At 43.8% G+C, this 22852-nt stretch overlaps 1 protein-coding gene and 2 long non-coding RNA genes across 6 annotated transcripts in view; 1 reads left to right on the top strand and 2 right to left on the bottom strand.

The window, feature by feature from the left end:
• XYLT1 (xylosyltransferase 1) overlaps nt 1-380 on the bottom strand; it is a 179360-nt gene extending 178980 nt beyond the window's left edge. For 3 of the 4 annotated variants that reach the window (XM_038151853.1, XM_038151855.1, XM_038151856.1), the window contains exon 1: nt 21-379. In XM_038151853.1, coding sequence (XP_038007781.1) covers nt 21-242 — 222 coding nt within the window. In that variant the 5' untranslated portion in view covers nt 243-379. Of the gene's footprint in view, nt 1-20 lie in introns of all 4 variants that reach the window. The other variant, XM_038151854.1, reaches the window with a different exon arrangement.
• On the top strand, nt 222-19879 carry LOC119707228. The gene is made up of 3 exons (XR_005258714.1): nt 222-346; nt 15731-15769; nt 19162-19879. It is a non-coding gene; the product is annotated as an uncharacterized LOC119707228 (long non-coding RNA).
• LOC119707227 lies at nt 858-21269 on the bottom strand. The gene is made up of 3 exons (XR_005258713.1): nt 21155-21269; nt 9359-9467; nt 858-4015 (listed from the first exon to the last, which is right to left on the bottom strand). It is a non-coding gene; the product is annotated as an uncharacterized LOC119707227 (long non-coding RNA).
• Between the last annotated feature and the right edge of the window lie 1583 nt (nt 21270-22852).

Raw genomic sequence — 22852 nt, 5'->3', positions numbered from 1 at the left:
CGCTCCCGCTCCCCGCCTACCATCGCCTTGCCGTGCGGGGCGGCGGGTCCGCGCCGCTGCGGCTGCCCCCGCTGCTCTCCGCCGCGGTCTCGCTTCTCGCGGCCGCCGCGCTGCTCCTCGCCGGCGTCGAGGGAGGAGAAATTCCAGACGAGGAGGGTCTGCAGGAGCAGCACGGTGAGCGCCGCCACCAGCGCCGAGCGGGAGCGCCGCGCCAGCCGCCGGGCGCACGGAGCCGCCACCATCTTCGCTGCTGCTGCCGCCGCCGCGCTCCCGAGAGCCGCCGCATCCGCCGCGGCACCGAGTTTTCAGCCGGGCAGAGCCAGACGTCAGCAGGAGGAGGGCGGAGGTGGGGAAGGAGGGAGGGGGGGAGGAGGAGGAGGTGTTCGCGCCGCGTGGGGATGGGGGAAGCCGGCAGGGAGCCCTGGCGGCGCGGCAGCCCGCGGCCGGGCCAGCCCGGGGCCAGGGGTGGGGTTGGCGGAGGAAGAGGAAGGAGGAGGAGGAGGAGGAGGAGGAGCGGTGCGGGGGCTCGGCGGGCGAGCCCCGGCGCTGCGTGAGGGGAAGGGGCCGGGGCGGGGCGGTGGCGGCTCCGGCGGGCGGGCGGAGGGCGGAGGGGTGGGGGCGGCCGGCGGCGGGCGGGCGGTGCTGCCATCTTCTGAGGGAACGCGGCCTCACGCCGCGCCGGGCCGCGGCACCTGGCGGGCGGCAGCCCCCGCCCGCCGACCGGTCACCGGCTAAAAGGGCCCAAATTCCCCAAGGCTAGAGGTGATGCTTTGGTTTGGTTTTTGGTTTTTGGTTGGTTTTTTGTTTTTTTTTTCCTGAAGCGTAAAGGGTCCCTGGCATCATCTCACCTCAGCGGATTGAGAGCGAGAGCAAGGTGCAACACCTGCACAGCCTGGTGAGCCCTGCAGGGACCGGGCACAAGGCGACTGTAACTGAATGCCCAGTGTCTCAGAAAGTGAACATAACGGACGAGTTCAGTTGCCTTTTTCTCCCATACTGGTATTGGCTTTCTAATCTGAGAGATCTCATTATCTGATGATAGGACTGAAGTAGAGAGGTTTTTTTAATCTGCCTGCACAGTGCTTCTTTTTCTAAGCCTAATTCCACTGTACAAACCAAATCCAAAGGTAAAAAATATTATCTCCTGGTAAGAACAGTTGCTTTTTAAAATGACAGCCAGGTAGGATTTGCACAGACCAGCGGGATTTTTTTTCCATTGAAAGTGCTTTAGTTTCTGATCTGAAGAAAATGAAACAAGTAATAAGATTCAGACGCATCCTTTATTAAGGGAGTTTTCCTAATGATCCAGTGAGGCTACAAATAAAATTTTACAGGAGATATCCTTCGTTGCAACATTTCACAAGCAGATGAAGTACATGTCAGTTTCAAGGAGTGCCACTCTCTGAGTATCACTGACTGGAAGGCATCTCTATAACAGAGAGCTCAAAATCCACCATTAGTAACTTCCAGGAAAGTCAGCCCAGAAAGGCTCCTCCTGTGTGACAGCAGAGCATCGTCTGGCTGACCTTCCATTCATGCGGTGGAGCCGTGTCCCATTTTTGCCAGCTGGGGTGGTGGCAGAGAGCCCGTGATAACAAATTTTGACAGTGTCGGGCTTCCACACCAGTTGTACATGCATCAGATTTGCTGGTCCCACAGTACAATAAAGTGAGCTGTTAGAACAAAGAAATGGAAAAGGCTCAAAGTGTTCCCGAATATTCTGACAGGTTCTGCACAGCTTGGGAAGATGATGGATAATTTTTATTCCAAACTATCAAATAATTGGGCACTGTAAACACAGCCAAGAAAATTTGCTGACAAATATAAAATAAAAGCATCTTCCATTTGGGATTAAATGCTTTTCTCTTCAAAAGGAAGTTATGGTCCTAGTAAATGATTGCTCCCTGCAGCCTTCTCTTGGGCTTGTCGATGGCAGGAGGTGCTCATGGTGCCAGAAAAGAAACAGACTCTGAACAGGCCAAATGACCACACGCTCTCAAGAGCCTCAGGACCTGATTCCAATCCTGCATACCTCATTGGGAAATGGGAGATTCATTCCCATGGATACCCTTAAATGGCTAAAAGCCCTAACAGCAACATCCAAGGCAGGCAATACTTCAGCACAGGGCAGCACTGCTTTCTATAAAAGGAGCAGCAGTAATTGTGATGAACTTGTGATCCATGGTTCTTAAAAATTTTATGACCTATTGGAAAATTTCCTCCAGATTTTATGGGGTAACATTTATGTTGGAAAATGTCTCTGGGTGTTCCTAATCTCTGTATATAATTACTGTGACTGATAGGGCAGTGAGGACCAGCAGTGAATGCTCAGTCTCACACATGTCCTACTGAAAGCCCTTCTGGAGAGAAGATTTGTATCCAAACCACAATAATTTACAGGCCATAAAGATCTGAGTCTTCAGTGTAAAATCAGCCTTGTGTATGGGTGGGAGCCCCAACGTGAGACACTTCTGCTCTGACAGAAAAAGCAGAGCAGAGAGAGGAGCAGACTCCTCCTCCTTCAACATCCGCCTTTCCCCATATTTAGAGACATGTAAAATCTGGAGAGGACATTGCAGTAGGTATGGCATTCATTTTTGAAACTGGGGTATAACCAATGATCACTAACTGTTCAAAACACCCTTCTTCTGAGCTAAAGAAAACAGCCAAATAGAAGGAAGAGAATATAATGAATAACATTTTCTTTTTCTGTGCTGCTTGAAACTAAAAAGGGGGAAAGGGCAAGGTTGAGCATCTTGAGAATATGAAGATGGAAAAAAATCACAGAAACTGAAGAAATGAACTGTACCAATCCAAAGAACAAACTAAAATCAGAAATTGCATAAAACTGTTAAATGATTTTCCTTATTATAACATTTATGAATAATGGCAACTTGATTGAGCTGTGTTGCATCAGAAAATATTTAATCAGGTTACACAGAAAACACTTGAGAGAGTTACCACTCTGAAAATTCCCCATGTTAGGTGAGAATTAGTATCTAGCACAAAGTATATAAGAGAAAAAACAGATTTGATTCTTATATAAGTATTATGTTGGTTGCACATAACTGTCAAAGAGATGGTGTTTTAAGCATAGGTAGCAACCGTGACTTGGCTAATTTGCTCTAAAATCCCAAGACATAATTGATTTAAATTTTTTTGCCACTGCACAGGTATGTAAATTCAGTGTGGGTGTGTTTGAGAAGTGGAGGGTATCAATCTTGCCTGCTGAAAATGATGTAATAAAGGAACCATACTCAGTTCCATTTTAGTCTGATCTACTTTGCTAGATTTACCTATCCTGTTATAAAAAAAAAATTGTTTCCTCCTCCTAACAGTGTAAATACAGTCTAAAATTGCATCAAGTAACCAGACTTTGTACTAAGAAGTAAGTGAAGTTGGGAGCAGTGTTAATAAGCAATATCCTTTGCTCTACTTTGCAGAGCTTATGGTCCATCTGGTGAACAAACACTGCAGGCTTATCTGAACTCCAACTCACAGCCTGACTCATAGGCGGTTTTGAGGCACATTCTGTAATCATTGGAAGACTAAGTTATTTCAGAGTGAAGATTAGCATTTTTCTTTAAAACAGTCAAGTCCTTATCACATCAAAATTTAGATTTTGGATGTGTGTTATGAAAGGGGAAAAGGTGAATGAACTGATTTGTCTAAGAATGGGTATCTCTAATATACTCAGTCTTTAGATCTGTGAAGAATACAGAACAAATAACAAATTTGTGTATATTCCTATGATATCAAAAAAAACCACAGCACCTAAGGAATGTGCTTTAGGAATAGAAAAGATTGGAAATAGGCCACGAGCAGTGTTTAATGAGTAATCTGCAGTAGCAATGTCTTCTGAAGTCTGGGCTTCTTCCCCGAAGTGACAGTCTTTCTTTTTTTTTCCTTCCATCACTACCAGAACAACACAAGACTCCTAATCCCTTTAGTGCATGTGGAGGACATAGACCTTTTTCCTGGGAGTCTGGCAGTCTTACTAGTCCAAGCATCAAATCTGAAAGAGAAAAACAGGGTAAGGAATTACTCCTTGAGAATTTCACCATCTCAGACTACAGGTCACTGCCTGCTCTGCAACAAGTTCCCAAAACATTGCTTTTTGTTTTTAAACACTGGTATATTGCTAGACTTAAAAGGTAGAGGAAGTGTATTTTGATTTTTTTGGAACCACAGAACCACCATTAACTTCATGTTCTGCAATTCAGTCATTCTATGGTTTACATGTGTGTTCTTCACCACTCAGGTATCCTGTACCATGGATATGCACTCTTTCATATTTTCTTTTCATAAACAAAACCAAGATTCTTTGCCAGGATTCATTTTACATCAGGCTACGCTCCAAGTGGGTTATAAAATTCAGGTTCTCTCTTATGTGCATGGGCAGAACTAAAGTCAAAGGAGATGTGAGCACTGCATGCAAGAAATGCCTTCCATTCTGGTGGTTTTGTAAAACTTGAGATTCCAGCAAACCTTTCTTAATCCACTCTGGTTTCATTTTGCCACGTCACAAATGCAAACTCTGGTGTCAACGAATATGCAAAAGCCCAATTTTTGACACCAACATTTCATAGTGGTAACACTGTCTATAAATTATCAACTGAACATGCTGTGTCAGGATTCAAAGACAATAAAAGCAGGTTCTATGTTCAGTTTGTATGAAATACCTGATATGGATGGGGAATGTATATTACACCTTCCTTCTGAGAGATAAATGTAGTTCAGGACCTTGGCATATGCTCCACTTCAGGAAGTGAAGGCAAATGGAAGAATTATTCCCTTCACCATCACATTAAAGCGTCCCTTTTTCTTTATAATCTCTTGCATATAAAACCTTTTACTAGCAATGAGGGGAAATGGCTGTATATGTACTTTATAGACAGCCCTCCGTGTTGTGACAGCTTTTTCTTTCAGCCAGTGGTCGAGGATAATCACGGAAGGATTACCCATCTGTTCTTGCCATGTGGCATTCTGTCTCAGTGAGGAGATACTGCAGTTCACAGCTTCCTGCAGTTCTTTTTTTTTTTTTTCTGATGTTCTCTCATTAACTAAAAATTGTTTTATTATCCATCTGAGTTGCTAAGTTGGAAAGTCTGGAAGACTCATGAAGGTGACCTACTTTGGATTATCTAAATTAGAGCTAACCACTGCCTGTTGCAAATATCATTTTGTTTAGATGGAGAAGGTTTCTTTGGCTTGGGCTTTCATTCTAGGTTTTGCTTTTTTTTCTGTCCCCTTGATGGAAAAAGACAAGTGGTACACAAAGGAGGGTAATAAAGGAGAAGAGATGGAAAAAAGGACTTTTTCAGTAAGAGTGAGAGACTTTGTAGGTTATGTTCACATGATTAGCCAGTTCTTCAGAACACCCAACAGCCTTTAGACTACATTTACCATGATGACATACCAGTGTAAAGTATATGTAGAGATTTATCCCAGTAATCACCTGAAACATGTTCAATGTGTCTAAACTTCTACCGAGATATCATTATCACTTGCTGCAGGAATAATAACTAGAAAGGAAACAAGGTTTTAAAGAAGATTTCAATAGTCTTTCATTTTTCCTAACATTGGAAAATACAGTATTTTAAAGACAAAATTTTATTCTCAACCTCCTGATATGACACAAATTCATCTGTATGAAAGCTTGCTCTGAAAACATATCTGATTAAATAGTGTGACTGTTCTTAAACAGAGCCATTTAGTGGTAGTTGATTTAATACAAGCTCTTCTGTCAGGAAACATTGTTTTTGCTGGTATGTCAAACCCAGTATTGGCAGCCTCAATAGATCATTTGCTACCACCAATGCAGTGTCCCTTGTGCACACTGGGCAGTCCCACAGAGCAGAACATGTCAGGTGGGGCTGGGACTCTTTGCAAGTGTGTGACAGGGACATTTGCCTGAGCTTCTGCATAAGTCTCCAAACCCTTGGACAAAGCTTCCCAGGGCAGGGAGTGGGGGAAGTGCATTTGTGCCATTTTCCCTGGGAGAGGGGAACTGAACAGGTAGCCTGATTTCCTGCTGCAGTTTCTAGCAGCTGAGTTGGCAAAAGAGTGTGTCAGCTTCCCTCTGACACCAGTCTGCCAACACCATGGGCTATGTGGGACATTACAGAGCAAAGACAATTATACAAATTTAAGCAAACAAACTTGATAACTATCATTAATCTTTCTGTATTTAGAAAGTCATTAGCAAAAGCAGGTGCAAAAACCTGTTTGGCTGTAATTTAGGTGCTACAAGAAAAGGAAGTTTTCAGACAAGGTATTTGATGTGCCTTTAAAGAAATACAAGGGGTTTTTTTGTTTTGTTTTTTTTAAGTAAGGCATTAGTCCATGTATGGCAAAGATGACTGTGTCATACATTGATCTTCTGAGCTGGAAGGGACCCACAAGGATCATCAACTGTTAAGTGAATGGCCCACACAGAGATCCAACCCACAACCTTGGCACTATTAGCACCATGCTCCAACCAACTGAGCTAATCCCACTGTTGGTCTGTATGGTTTGGGCTTCATAATGATTTCTGCTTTGATGAACTTGAGGGCTGGGAGGAAAAAGAGCTGGTAAACCTATCTGTCCACATCAGCAACCTCACACAAAACACACCAGCTCCCTGTAATTTGCAGAGCTGTGCTGCTGACCGTGCCTGAGCAGTGCTGGCTTGGACACACTCGTAATCAGTGGTTTGCCTGCTGGTGTGTCAGCCTGCAGCTGCACAAGTCAGGTGTGCACGGACATGGCCCACTTACACCACAGTACAGCACACACTGTTGTAACCACTTTTAAGGAGAAGGCATGGCTTGGTGCCCACCATTGCAGCTCCATCAGTTTTTAAAATTGATACTCTTTTCACGTAGAAGCACCGTGGATGTGCTGACTCTTCAGTGAGGGCTGCTGGAGGCAGAGGCTTGTTTGTTCTGTGGTCTCACTGAGGGAGATACTAAATTCTGCTGCTTCTACTTCATTCAGGTCTGTCTTATGAGGTGGAGATACTTACATTGCAGTTCTACCTTTTGAATAGTACAGTTCTTGCCATGACAACTCAGTGCTGAAATTACTGGTTCCTTCCACCTATTTCATTATTAAGCTGTGGGTATGACACGCATCTGACAACTCGTTTGCCTGGAGAACATTCTGCTCCAGAAGGCCAGGAGGTGTTTGCTGCTGTTGTGGTGGTGCAGTGAGGTGCAGGAGACACCTGCCTCTGTAGTTCACATGCTGCATTGCAGAATTGCTCAAATACCTAAATGCCTGTGTGCACAAAATCCAGGATATACATGCATAGGCCTTTTGAATAGACAAGGAGGTGCCATGGCTTAAAGAGTAGCTCACAGAACACAGATTAGGGATTGGAATTTAAATTGCAATACTTTGCCCCAGGACTGATGCTAAAAGGTATTACGTTTCTTGTACAGGCAGAGAAAATTAAGAAAATAAACTTAGTATTATTCAGTGAAAGGGAAAATAAGTTGACCCTAAGTGATTACACCATGCTCTTACAACAATTCAAGTATTCTCTAAATTACAGTATAAGATAAATTCTTCAGGAAGTCCGTATAACAAGTTATTTGCATATATTGTGCAAGTCACCCTTAAGATCAAACAAAATATTATGATGAATTTGAATCCAACTTCTGAATTGTAGTAAATTTTGACAACATATGAATGATGAATGATCCACTTCAACACAATCTGCATTTTCAACAAAGTGACTCGTGTGACACATGGCTCTTTTGCACTGGGATGGCTTCAAGCATTGCAATTTGATGTAATAGTGGCACACACCTTTCTTGATTAGTGAAAGTAAAGTTTTTCATTAGATCTTTCTTTTGCTGAAAAGTATTACAATAAAATATTTTATATCTCTCATGATGTATATAAGCACCTGAAATTCCTGTAAATTCAAGCAGTTAGGTCTCAACCCAAGAAAGCACTTAATGACATTTATGGTCCCATTGAATTTGGGGACATGTGCAAGGGCTTCAATCAAAGCATGTGCTTAGGAGCTTTGCTGAGTTAAGGCCTTACAAAATGATGCTATGCAGGTCAGCTACTATTCATAAAATATAATTTAGTGAATAAGGTAATTTGCTTGTTAGCCAAAAAAAAGAAGCTCTAGATTCCTTCTCAAAAAGTTATATACAGGCAGTTCTCACATTACTATCACCTCCTTAACCCTGATCATCCAGATTTACACAACTGTTGATGAGACTGTAGCTGATCCTATACTACACTGAAACTTCTCAAATGGCCACATTCTTGCCTGGAAACTGAACCAACAAATTTGGTAGCTCGTTCTGCTCGATGAACTCCACTGAAACAGATTCTTACCTCAGACTTAGATTTACCTGAGCACAGATGAAAAATGCAGAGAGGATCTGTATCATTTATTTTTAAGTCTCATGTAGTGAAGAAAAAGGCATATTATGCATTTCATGCATTATTCTCTACTTTGTGCTGTATATAATTGGCAGAGCTTTTCAGTGAAAAAACTATCTGGCCAAATTCTCAGAGCCTCATGCTCTGCAAAAATCTGTCTTAAGTTAATCTATATTAGGAGTAATATTCAAGTTGACTTCACTCATATGAAAAATGTATTTAAAAAGGTCTAGAAGATACAATCTGCTATTTCTTGCCTGACTTTGTTCCCTGCTGTTGTTGGTCTCTCACGGGATTTCTTGCAGAGTGGTTAAGTGATCTGTGCTGAGGTTTCAAAAGCAAAGATAATAGGAATTCTATTCACGGGTTAAACACTTAGCTGCTTTAATACAAGATGTGTAGGAGCAGCCCCTAATGACATTCAAATCTTGTTATTGCTGTGCTTCAGTATAGGATATACTTGGGTTTGTGGCTGCAAGAAGCAATTGCCAGAGATGACTGTAAATCCTGAACAGCAAATAAATCCCGGCACATGGAAAAGATGTCTGCTTTGGCTCTTGCAGCAGGGCATCTTTGGACTTCACCTGGCTCCTGACTTACAGCAATGCAAGAGACCCAGAGCAGTCAGTGGCTGGTACCATACCTACCCTAGGGTCTGGCTGCAGGGGCACCAGCTCTCAGCTTCACATTGGCCTAACATTTCTAACCCTTCTTTTGCACTGCTGCCTGATCTCAGGGTCTTGGCCGTTCCCCTAAAAGCAGTATTGTGGCAAGCTCTGAGCATTCAGTATCTTTGAATCACATGTCCATCTTACTTTTCTTACGTCCTCCAAGGCTTGCTAGTACTTGTCACCATTCCCTGGTGGAGATAATTCTACTGAAAACATTTACAGGAACACTCCTACAGTTCCTCCAGCAAATTCGTCTGACATAGCTCGGACTATTCATTTATAAATTTTAAACTTACCCAGCTGGCTTTGTCAGAAGCCTATTAGGCAGCACTCTCACAAACTGCTCTCCTTCAGAGCAGTAAAGACTATTTGAGAATGGTGATCTTGTCCTCTGACACAGCTGGACTGGAAAGGAAGTGGAAATGAGTGAAAAGAGCAACCCCTCCCTGGGTTTCTAAGAAATTGTGCAAAAGGGCTAAAAAACCACTTAGTCTTACTATGGAGAAATGAAAATGAGCACTCTGAACAAGGAGAAACACTTCTGGCTCTGCTGTTTTTTGTCTCACATTGCCATTTGCTTCCTCCTCTGGACTAACCTGCAAAATATTACTGTTGACCAAGCACAAGTGTCACAGGAACAATTAAAAATCTTGTGGAAGAGAAAGTGCTGTATTCTTTACCAGCCCTTGCTAAAAGTCAATGAGCAAACCATCCAAGTCCTTAACCCAGTGTGGAGTAACATTGGAAAGGTAAATTCTGTGACACAGCATATCTGTGCTGTGTCATAAGGGGAAAAAAAGAGAAATGAAAATATGTATTATATATCTTGGGACAATATTAGTAGATATGCTCATGGCCTTTAAATATACATAAGACTGTTGTAAAGAGAAAAACAATTAATTGTTCTGAGTTAAATTACAAGAAAATGTTTAGAAAGACATTAATAAAACCTTCTAGGCATTGTTAGGATCATTTAGGGAAGTTATGAGGTCTCCAAAAACAGTTTAGATGAATAAGCTGTTGGAATGGCTTCAGTGCTTCCGATTTTCCTTCAGGTCAAAATGAGTTTTCAGGATCCCTTCCATCCCAATATGCTGCAATACTAGAGAACTTGCTAGCAGGTGAACCAAAGGGGCAGGAGCCTGCCAGTTCCACATGGAAACACAGAGGAATTTGATATTTCCTATCTGCAAATCAGGATGCTAGAAAAATAAACACAGTATTAATATATAGTATTATATCTTTGAAAGAATCTAGAGAAACAATTGAAATAAGATCCAATCATGGCTTAAGAAGAGTTTGCAAAGAGCAGAAACAGGAGACCTGAATTCAGTGCTGGTGGAAGGCTGGCAGCACCCACCAAGCTGCATTTCCCACCCCAGCGGGCAGTGGCAGCGCGAGGTCGGGCAGCCCCTCTGAGCCCCTCATTCAGAGGCTAATTCAGCTTTGAATTGACTGAGCTACCCTCTGGCTGGCAGCAGTTATTCTGAGTGTAGATCCCTGGCTGTCTCTTGCACGTTGCATGTGCTGCAACTGCGTGGCCGAGATTGCTCCTCTCCCTCAGAATTCATGGCGAGCGCAGCCATTACAGCAAACAGCTAAACACGGCTTTTGGCCGCCAAATTTCACTTTCATTGCTGTCAGAACATCACTTATCATGGCTGGGCTATAATTTTCAGGCTTGTAAAACCTCAATTGTCATGTTTGGATTTTCTTTAACACTTGTTATAAATGCACGAATTTGATTTGTGTAGAATGGAATGACTCTCAGTGGCTCAGGGATTTGGCAAAAAGCTTCATACATTTCATCAAAATTCTGTTTGGCCTAGAGAGGCGTTACAATTCTAGATAAAAAATGTGGTTTTTTAATACAAAAGTAACTTGTAGTAGAATGTTTCAAAATAATTCTGTATTAAAGATGAACTGAAACAAAAGCAACATGATCTTTTCCTCTCCACCATGGGAATCGATTCAGATTGAGAAAATGGAACTGGGAGAGTCTGATTTGACACATTTTGCAAAATACATGGTGGGGGAATGCAGGGGAAGGAAGCAATTCCATCACCTTGAGCAGGAGGTAAAGAAGTGAGCACATACAGTTCTTTGCAGTAATCCTTGCAGCTGTCTAGGAGCCTTAGGTAGTGTTAGGGAGCAGCAACATTGTTGTAAATCATAATTAGTAACAATGCTAATTACAGTAAAAGCTCTTTGGTAAACAGAAAGACAAAGCCTGCTGAAATTTGCTTCCTCTTAGTAGGACAATTTGGATTATTTACAAGCATCTGAACATTTGGAAAAATCTAGGAAGAATCTTAAAATGCCATATTTCTAAAACAAAATAAAACAAAAGATAAAGTTTTACCCTTTTTGGGTCATATAACTTGGATCTATATTTACACTTGGTTGAAGCCTTCGACTAAGCAAATACATATGTATGAAGTCTTATTTTTACACTTAATTTTGGTGTTTTGGTAAATGCAAACGATGGAAGAAGCTGACATGAATAAATTGGCACCAGCTTAGAAGTCACCTCATTGCAAAGTGAGAGACATTTGGGACTGTTCCTCACCTTGCTACAGGGGAGGATTCTGGTGTTAAGTCAGCCAGTCACATGTTATGTATCAGGAATGTTTTCAACTCTAGGCTGAGGAGCTATAAGCTCTTGAAGGAGCCAAGAAACAAATGCAATACTTGAGCATGTTTACTGTAAAACAAAGGGCTATTTTATCTCAATCAAATAAACCAACAAGTGAACTGCAAATCTGATACTGAAATAAATCCAATTTACTCTTATGTAATTGCTTATTTGATTCTCAACTATGACATGAAGTTAGAAAACAAATTGATATTCTGTCACTTCTGTTTCAGTAAACTTAACTCAAACAAGTTGCCCTTTAGGTGCATCTTGGATGGAATGGTACTTTATCTTCATCCCAAGGAAATCAGTGTATTAAATTTGTTTGAAAAATTATTATCCAAACCATGACTCTTTTCAGACAGTGTTTGAACTGCATGCTAAAAAGGCCAAATTTCCCCTGAGAGCCAGCACAAGCACAGAGAAGTATTGTAGTGTATCCTCCCTGTGCAAGAAAATGCACCAGCAGCAAAGACACAACTGAACCACAAACGCAGTAGGCACAGAAACTGCAGCAATCTTGTGGGCATGGGCATCTTCCTCTTTCCTCATGGCCAAAATACAATCCCAATGTGCCTCAACATTTAAAGAATAAACTATATAGACCCTATACTGCCTCAGCCATGATCAGAATACCAGATCCAGCACCACATCCACAGTGGGTGAAGTTGATAAACTGAAAGGTGTCAAAACCAAAGGAGTAATGAAAGGGCAGGGGATAGGAAGAACACCCTTTCTGCTGAGAAGTTCTAGGGGCTGAGAATGTTTGTTAAAATAAAAGAATCAAGATTCACACCAAAAAAAACAAGGCTAGGTTGTTTAGCACAGCAGAGGTCAGCAAAACGGGCTGGCTGACTCTGCAGCTGGGATCGAAAGCGCCGATAGAACACCTCACCCTGGACTCGCAGGGAATGATCTTCATCATCTCTAGTTTAAAGGTCAAATCAAGGCAGGTTTAGGAAAAAAAATTGCCCTTAAACGGTCCAAGCCATAACTAATGTCTGTGCAAGCTGAGAGAAGATTACAAAAATGGTCCTTGTTTTTTTTTAATATTTTTTTCGATTTATAAATGTAGGAAAAATGTTGTTCTGGACAAATTACCATTTTTAGTGATATGTTCTACTTTAAAATTAAGGAATTTCAGATTAGTTCATATGCCTAAAGCTACACTATTAAAATTAGTGTTACAGAAACAAATATTAATTAAATAATGAGGTAGGACAAGTTAAGACATGGCACTAAGTACCAATAGGGGTGGCTTAGTAGTTTGTAGGAACTGGTAACTTTAACTGAGAATTTCCAGAGCAATCCAATTCCACCCATTCAAAAATTATATTAATGTGTATTTATAGTCTGTATACAATAACCATAACTACTGCTAAAATATTTAGATTTTATATAATATATACTAGTTCCTCTGCTGTGGTACCCTTGGCCCTTACATAATAAAGAACATTCATTTTTGAGGCTTGTCGAGACATGTCTCTAGGAGACTCCATGGATAGCATCCAGACAAGCCTTCCTTATATCTTCCTTGAATAAGAAGTTTGCCATACTCTTGGCTGACTAATTTCATTCAAATTTCACTGTGATTCTACATTTTCCGGTTTAGATTGTATATTCTTCTGGCACATACTTGCCACAAAATAAATTACACATAGAGGGATATTGTTTTGCAAGATCTCTCTCAAAATCAAAAGTATTAGAGCTTGTAAAAATAAAGTCTCTAAGACTAGGTAAACTCAGATTTTTCAACAAATCCTCCCTTCCAAACCATCATCACTTTCTCTGATTGGGAGTTTTCTACAGACAAACTACATCTTCTTTTCAATTGGCTCTTCACAGGTACTTTAAAAATTGGTGTTTCACTGCTGGAATTTGTGCTTTACAATTGATTACCCACATTGTGGTTGTCCTATGGAAAACATCCCATGGGAGAGCCATGAGGCTCACAAAGAAGCTTCAAGACCTATGAAGGAGCACCTTCAAAGCAGAAGCAAAAATCCATTTACATTTGCACATGTAGCCATTTAAATTAGAACCATGGATTTATCTCTATAAGCAAGCACAGGGCAGAATTACTTTCAAAGGAAATCAGTGACTTGAAGAACTATTTCCCCCCCCACTTCATCCCATTGCAAGTAACACTGTAAGTGTTGATTATTTTAATAATAACAAAAAATGAAGCACAAACCCCAAAGAAGATTGAAGTGCTCTGTAATGTGCAATGAAGTGTAGATCTGTGAGTGACAGAGGGGCCTGCAGGGGCTCTTCAGGCTGGGAGCAGCTGATGTTGCTGTGTCACAGTCACAGGGTCTGTGCTGGTCTGAGAGCCCTCCCCAGGACGTGCCCAGCAGAAGTCCCTGGGTGCAAATCAGCTCTTGCCCAGCCCAGGCAATCCCCTCTCTGTCACCAGGGTTTTACATGCAATAAGGACCTTCCTTGGGAGCTGAAGGTCACAGCTGGGACAGAGAGAAAAGAGGTGGCACAGAGAAATGTGCTGGAGGGACAAACTGAGGGGGATTTGGATTAGAAGATTCAGAAGCTGGGATGAATTTGGTAAAAAAACCCACAATTTTTGTGTGCTTAACCAGAATTATTCTGTTTAGAACTCAACCAAAAAAATCTAATTTTAGCTTAACACCAGAACAGAACAGCCTCTTCAGTCCCAGTATGTAGTTATGTTTTCCTGCTTTTTCAAAGTTGTGGAATAAATACCTGTCCTGATTTACATATAATGCAGTGTATTACATTTTTAATGTTTCTTCTGGGCTCAGTACACCTCTTTCATCCCCACTACCATTATGTTAATGATGTAATGAAATAACATTGATTTTAAAACTCTCATTTCTGCCTTATTACAGAAGATTAAAATTACAAACAGATATAAAGCCTAAAATATGAATTTTGCCCCAAAAGCAGAATATTGTTGGCCTGCCTACAGCACCTAGATTAGGAACAAAGGTGAAGTCACAAACCTGAGTATCAGGAACTCCCTTGAAATGGGAGTGAAGAGGAAATACACAACTCACAAACAACAAAATATCTGAAGGAAGAAATGCAGTAAAAATTGGGTAAAATTATCCCTTGAGTAATGCTGGATGAAATCCAAACCAAAATCACTGAACAGTGAAGCTATTCCAATTTATGCCACAGTAATATCAAAATACTTCCTTCTCCTCTATAAACATCCTTTAATTCTTTCTGGAAAATGGAAGAGTACCGCATGTGACAAGTGTTCCTAAGCAGCATGCTGAGCACCAAATGTGAACTATAATTCATAATTCATGCTCAATTAATCGTAATGTATAAGGAATGGCTCTGTTAATGCTTCTGCTAACTACCTAACCTATTTTGAGAGATGCAGGCAGAATTTCAGCTCTTGTGACTTGCTGTTGTGAGTGATAGACTATGGATACCCCAGCAGCTGTCAAAGTCACCAGCCTTCCCTCAATGAAGAGAAAAGCAATTCTCAGTATTGCAGGAAGCTAAGAAAAGCTCTAAAAAGCAGAAATGAAAGTATGTGAGGGTGGAGAACGCTATCTTTTCTCATGTAAATCCCACTGGAAAGCAGCCTGTGTAATCCATGCCTTGCATCAAACTAAGATTTGGAACAAGCTTAATTTAGCAAATGAGCAATTTTCAAGCAATACAACTGAAAGAGGAGAGGTCTGGTGTCTCCAGATATTGTTCTGGAGTTATTTTTACAGGGCAGCCAGGGAGCAAATCCTGATTTAGGGGAAGAAGCTTTACCTTCACATGCTACTATTTTTGTTAATCAGAAGGAGGAGTTAAAAATGGACTGGCTCTTTGCTCTCCTCCATTCACATTCTGACAGAGGAAACTGACTGGAGTCATTAAAGCCACACTCACAGCTGATGGACCTGGAATCGGCCTCTCTGCCCCAGAATCTGTTTGTGGATATTAGAGAGCTTGACTTCTTGATCCACCATTTCTGAGCTGCATAAGCTGGCAAGAAGAGTGGGAATGATGAATCCTTGAAATCCTCTAATTTGTGTTGTGTACCCCACAGGTAGACGGTGGTATTCTAGAATGCCCACAGCATATTCAGGTAAGTACTTATGTTAGAAAACACCATATAAAACTACCATGATGAAAGAGGAGAATTACATAAGGAGCTCTGATGTGTTCTACCAATGAAATTTGGCTGTTTCACCCTGCCACCTAAAGCTTAGGGACAATATGGAACATGTTTTTCAAGCTCCTTGCAATATCATTCCAAGAGTCTCCTGCAGCTCTCAGTATTGCAGGGCTTTCCAGCCAGGAGCAGCTCAGATAATTGTATTCCAACCTGTCATCACTAGACTTTGGGGTGTTTTCTTTTCCCTCCCTCTCCATTTTTAACAGCTATTTTCCATCTCAAACCAGTAAAACCTGCCATGGAAAGCTGAGCTCAGCATTAGAAGATCTCAGCTCTTGGAAAATGTCTCGGAAAACTATTAAAAAACGTAGCATTCTTCTCTCTTGAATAGCAGTTCCCGGCTGTTAGGAACAGCAGGAGAGCCTGGCCGGGCAGAGCCGCGCACGGAGCGCAGGGCGGGGCCGGGCTCATGGAGGGGCAGCGCTCCCCCCGCGCTGAACGAGACCTGGGGGCTGGGCAAAGGGCTGGGCAAAGGGCTGGGCGAGGCGGCACCCCGGCTCACAGCACGGGAGCGCCGGCCGGAGGGGCGGCCGGTGCCCACCTGAGCTCACCTGTGCCCTCCTGAGCTCCCCTAAACTCACCTGAGTTCCCCTAAACTCCCCTGAGCTCACCTGAGCCCTCCTGTGCTCACCTAAACTCACCTGTCCCCTCCTGAGCTCCTCTAAATTCCCCTAAACTCACCTGAGCGCACTCCTGAGCTCCCCTAAACTCACCTGAGCTCATCTGTCCCCTCCTGAGCTCCCCTAAACTCCCCTGAGATCACCTGCCCCCACCTGAGCTCATCGAAACTCCCCTGAGCTCACCTGAGCCCTCCTGAGCTCCCCCGAGCTCACCTGAGCGCCCGCGGGAGCGGCCGCGCCTCCTCCCCCTCGCCGCCAGGTGGCGCCGCAGCACCGGCTCAGGGGGGGCGCGGAGCCGCGCGGGATCGGGACAGGGACCGGGACAGGGACCGGGACAGGGACAGGGACCAGGGAGCCTCTCAGGGCCAGCAGCTCGCCCAGCCGTGAGGGAGCGCACCCTGAGCCTGCCGTGCAGCTTTTGTTGGGAATAATTTCTCGTGCCGCCGTGATTGCGGCGGTGCCGTGGCCGCGGGGCCGAGCGCTGCCCCGGGGATGGGATCTGCGGTGGGCAGAGCTGCGCCGCCAGGGTCAGACACCGCCTCATCCACTGCCACCGTGAAATTGCTCCTCTGCCACAATGAAAGTACTCGCAACAGCCTGATCCTCAGACAACACCCACACATGAATAAGTGCACTCAAATTCACAGTCCCACAGAATCCAATTAAACAACGCAAGAGCACAAAGTTACTCATGTATTCATGGATACGGACAGCTGCGTCCAACGTTTACTTTGGTCCGGTGCCAGTTACAGTAACCATCCCTTATCTGCATTTCATTTCTCAGCTCTACAATTAAAAGTTACATTCAAGCATCCTCCCCCAGTGGACCCACAAGGATGAAACTTTTATAGGTCTCGAAATACATTATGTATCCACTGCTTGTGTTTGTTGTCCAGGAAATCTCCAATGGACTCTATAGGGAAAGCACAAAACAATGTACTGTGTATTCAGGATTTTGTGCCGATCTCAGTAATTGTTGCAATGTCAGAATAAAAGGAACACAGCGATTTGATAATTAATTACACTCTAATTGCATTCACTTGGGAAAAATAAATAGCACTAAGGGGCAAACGGGGTCAATAATATTAGTATAGGTGATCACCTATACTACAATCTTGCATATACAAGTACCAATTAGTTGAGCCGAATCAGTGATAATTTGCATGAAGGATTCTGAATGTAGAGATAAATTAAACACATAAGAGAAATAAAGCTACAACTTAATCTGAACTAGTGATCCATTTTCCTTTTTTATGGCTGCAGCAGCAGGTTAATCCCTGGGAGGAATGGGAGCACTGATGCCACCTCCACAGCTGAACTGTGCACAATCCACCTCTGCAAAGAGCCTCCCTGCACATTTTGGAGTGCAGCAGTGTTATATTAACGTGTGCAAGAGAGATGGAAAACCAGGGCTGCTCACTCCTGTGTAATGACAAGCAGATGGTGCAGTGTAACTTGGCCCAGGCATGGCTGGAGCTGGCTCTCTGCTCGGGGAACACAGTTGGGCTGTCCACAGGCACAAGGAACTGGTGGTGAAACTTTCTTACTCAAGCTGGGGCCCTGGTTTTTTATCTCACAGAGGGGAAAAATAGATGGAAACAAGGCTTGACTGCTGCTGATTCATAGGGTATAGCACCAAGCCACAAAGAGAGGTAAACTTTGGGCTGCTATTTTGAGGCCTCTTACTAGTCTTCAGTGTAGCAGAGCTTTTCCCCAGCCCTCAGCTCAGCAGCAATGAGGCAACTGAATGGACTCTTTCATGGGTTTGGTAGCACAGAGCTCCCACAGGACTCCTTGGCTTGTGCCTACAGGTCTGGGAGTCACACATGAACCCCACCCAAGCAGCGTAAAAATCACTGCTGCTGATCCTGGCATTCAAACACATTGATGAGATGTCAAGAAACAACAGCTTAACACAACCAACGAGAACATGAAATTTGCAATCCCTGAACAACTTCCAGCACAAAGACCTGTGGCTGTATTCAGCTGGTACTGGTCCAAATGGCTGAGCATTCCTTAGGGAAAACAAGTCAGAGAAGCACTCATACAGCACTGCACTTCCAGGGCTGCTGGGTTTAGACGAGCTCAGCTCTGTCCTCAGCCTGCCTTACAATCAGATATTCTCCTCAGGCATTGCCAGGGTAGGGGAGGAGACAAATCATCAAAAAGGAGCCTTGCAGCATGCAGAGAGAGCAGCATGCTCTGCTATTGGAGTGCAGGGTCTGCTCTTGCACATGTGTGTTGCCATTTAGTCCTTACAGACTGATTCCCTCTCTCCTGGGCCTTGCACCTCATTCAGCATTTCCGCTGCCTTTCTCTCTGCTGATATGCAGTGGGTGAAACTGCTGCCCATCTGCTACCTGGACTTCATAAATGGTCAAGTAGTTCTGTACAATTTTGTTATTATCATGCAAACTACTGCCCTTAGGGCTGAAAAGCATCTGCATCTCAGATGGAAGCATGGAACTTCTTGGCCAGGGTGAGGCACCGTTAGATACCTACTGTTCAGAGCACAGTTCTTTTAAACTGAACTATCATGAAAAATACCAATCGTAAAAATATCTGTGATGAAATTTCCAGGCCTCATAAGGACTCTGGGACTCCTACATGGTTTTTGGATAAAAAAAGAATGTGTAGTCATTTCACAAATAATGATGAGGCCCCTGTTCTCTTTGATTGCAGCCATCGGTGCAAAGACAATTTCTCATTAGGTCCTTTCCATGGCCCACGGAATGAAGAGCAGATTGTCCAGCACGAGGCCAGGACAGGCCCCAGCAGAACTTCTGAAATCCAGCTGCTAATCCAAGAATGCCTTTTCTAGTGGGACCCAGAACTGGAATTGATTATGGGCCCATCCAAAGCCAGGTACACCCCAGATCTTCGGGAGCTTTATTCTCACACAACTGTTCTAACCTTGAGGATGACTTGAGCTCCCATCAGCCATCTGCCGTACAATAAGCTGACATCCTTATGTATTCTCTCTGCCAAAAGGCAACTTTTAAAATGCTATTAAAAAAACTGTGTACAAATTAAACAGTCAACACATTTTACTGCTGCTCAGTAACTAAAATGCTTTCAGTATGCTATGCAATCTATAACTGCTGAAATTACTTTCATGTGTGTTTATAAGTCTTCCTATATTTTCTCCTCATTACTCCAAATACATTTTAAAAGCTTGTTAAGATAGATTTGTTGGTATTTTGTATCTAGCTGACTGTGCATGTTAAAGGCTTCAACTGTAACTTTCCTAGCTTGAAACACACTATTCTTCATGCTGCTTGTTAAAACACATATCATTCCAACCATGTACATTAATTGCCTTGTCTGGGGAAACAGAACTCAGTTTATGAAGTCTGTCATCCTGCTTTGTAGCTTAATTATAAAATAAAATTAATTTTCCTTCCCCCCAGCCAGACTATTTGCTCTGTGTTTTTCTTTTTTCCCCCCTTCCTCATGCTGCTGCTTAAATTCCAGGGCTGAGTAACTGATCCTGCTTCAGTGCCTGCTCCCAGGGCTGGTGGTGAGCGCAGTGTTCCTCAGGGAATGCAGGCTCTGCCAGGGTCCTAAACTGCACTGGTAACCACCTGGGGCTGAGGGGTGCTAGCAGACAATCATGTCCAAGCTAAAGGCTGCCATTTCTAACAGAGGCAAAGGATTATTTAAGTTATTGCACGCTGACTTGTGATGTTCTGTGTACACCAGTCCCTCTGCAGCACAGTGGGGGCTGCTACATACCCAAAAAGCAGGGAAGCTCAGACATTTCCAGGGACAAAAGAGCAACAAACCTGTAGAAAACAAGTGGAGTAACTCTTGTCAGAGCCAACCCTCTATGAGAGCTGACATCAAGCTCCTTTGAGACCAACACTGAATAAAGTGCCCACCATTGGTAACTCCACTGGGTTCGCCCTAAGGGTTTTCTTTCCCAATAGCAGAGTCCTTACTCAAGGGTCAATGACACAGCCAGAAGTCAAGAGCAGCCCAAATTAGACTGCCCAGGAGTGAGGGAAACTCAGGTGGCTCATTGCAAACCACAGAACTGGAGGATAAAGTCACAGGTCAGCAGCTGCAGTCACAGCAGGATTCCCACTGACTTCAGAGGCACCAGGAGCTCCCCCATGGAAGGAAAAAAGGCCTCATTCCCACCAACTAAAACCTAATGTACTAAAGAAGGCATGTTAAAAAATATCCAGAACTATAAGAGATCTTTATGAAAATTAACTTTTTTTACTATACCATCCTGCTCAGGGTCTAAACTCAGAGCTCCCATACAGCAAGTCCCAGCTCCCTAAGCCTCCACTCTTTCGAAAGAGACCCCTTGATAGGCTGATTTTAAGGCAACTCTTCAACAGTGGAACAGTGCAAAGCAGCAGGAACTTGAAGTACTTATTCAACCTCTACAATACCCAGGTATGCTAATTGTTTCTTCCTTCTCTAACACACAATTCTGCATGCTTTAGAGGTCAGATTCTGTAAAAAGTCTTCTGAGTCAGAATATTAGCTCTTAATTTGGGATAGAAATCAAAACTATCAAATTTCACAATACACATGCTACTGCAAATGTTGCTCCTTATCACACAAAACCTAATTTCCCTTTTTGAAGAGATCAATGTACATCATGACACACATCTTCCAGCAAGCAGCCCCCCTGTAAAAATATTCAGGTAAAAATCCTTACTTTAAGAAAGGCACCAGGATCCTCCAAGTTCTCCCTTCTGACTGCACCAGCCCACTCCCCCCACAATGGCAGGAAGGCCATATGTGCCAAGAGTTATTGGCATCATCTGTAGCTAGGCATGCTGCTAGTGATTTAGGAAATCTGTTAATGGGAAATTAATTGGAATCAGGATCAGCCAATTGCACAAATTTTCCCCTTGATTAACACACCCACTTGTCGACAGGATGAATTACAAGTCGTGCCATTCACTGGCAGAACTTGGCCCCAGGGAACTCGCCGGTGCTCTTGCAGTGTGGTGGCATTTAATGTGTCTGGGAACTGGTGATGCTGGCAGGGTGTGCAAAGCTGGGGGTGTCACAGCAGGAAATGAGCAGGGAGAGTAAACCTTAGTCCCACTCAGCCCCTGCCTGTGACCTGCCCTGAGCGGGGGCTGGAGCCAATTGCTGGCTCTGCAGTGACAGTGACACAAACACGGTGTGACTGGCCAGGAGCTCCACAGCTGCAGCACCTGCACCAGCCCTAAGAAAGCACAAAGTGGGGAAAGGTGAGCTCAGCAGAGCCCAGCCCAGCGTGTGGTGCCTCCCTGCTGCTGGGAGGGCTGCAGGTGTGATTGCTGCACACCCGTCCTGCCCAGGCTGCCCAGCACCGGTGCCACCAGAGCCAGCCTGCACCCAACACGGCTGGCAGCCTGGCTCTGCTGCCCTCTGCAAGCAGCCAGCTTATTGCTGTGGTATTTCTTCTGTGGTCACAGCTGGGCTCAAATCTTCATCTTTCTTATGTTTGTAACTTAAGAAACCTCGGTGAAGCTGCTGAACTTAAGAGTAGTGCCAGGCAAATGTGGAGTCAAACGGGGTTAACAGATGCCCAGCAGAGCTGTGGGCTGAGGGCACTCTGACCCAGGAGCACCCAGCACCCTGAGCTCTCTCCTCTGTCCCACTGTGTCATGGAGCAGCCTCTCCAGAGTGTGCCAAAAATACCCACAGCAAACACCAGTGTGCACATGGATAGTCATTTCTTTGGTGCTGTGAGTATTACCAAATTATTTCTGAATAAAAGCTGGACAGGGCTGCCACAAGCATTTAGATTTGGCCTAACACTGCCCCAGCACCACGGGAGAAGCACGGCTTGCTATGATAGCTTGCAGTTGGCCATGGGACTTAAGGCAGGCTGTTTTCCTCCAGTTCAGTGTTTTACAATTCCACATTAAGTACAGTGAATGCTAATGAGAGAGCCGTGGAGCTGCTGGGGTGGTCTGTAACAGGGAATGACAGGTCCCCAAGGGAAGGATCAGACTCCCCTCTAATGTGACAAGTGTGGCTGTGTGATTCTCTGCTCTTCTGACATGCTTCCCCTGCTGCCTTGTGAGGAAGGACAGCCTTTTATCTCAGGGAAGAGGCAGTGGGTTGGAAGAAGCTGATGATCAGCTTTGCTCTCACATGGAGGGGGATGAGTTGCAAATTACCTGCTGTCAGTGGAAGGCCGAAGCCAGAGCAGAATGCTGGGCAGGGTGCTGGGCTGGAAACAAGATGTGTGTTAAAGAGGAATGGAATGCTTGAAGGGCACTGAGTGTTTTGAGGCAGAAAACATTTTGCAGAAGAGATGTCTGCGTAAGTAACATCTTTATAAGCAGGGATATATGGAGATTAGAAATTGCTCCTAGAGCTCTAAGAAAATGAAGATTTACTGCTTTAAGTAAAA

Source organism: Motacilla alba, chromosome 14, assembly GCF_015832195.1.
Source record: "Motacilla alba alba isolate MOTALB_02 chromosome 14, Motacilla_alba_V1.0_pri, whole genome shotgun sequence".
Classification (NCBI taxonomy): domain Eukaryota; kingdom Metazoa; phylum Chordata; class Aves; order Passeriformes; family Motacillidae; genus Motacilla; species Motacilla alba.
Note: the sequence above shows the minus strand (reverse complement) of the source record. Positions and strands in the feature narration are given on the sequence as shown.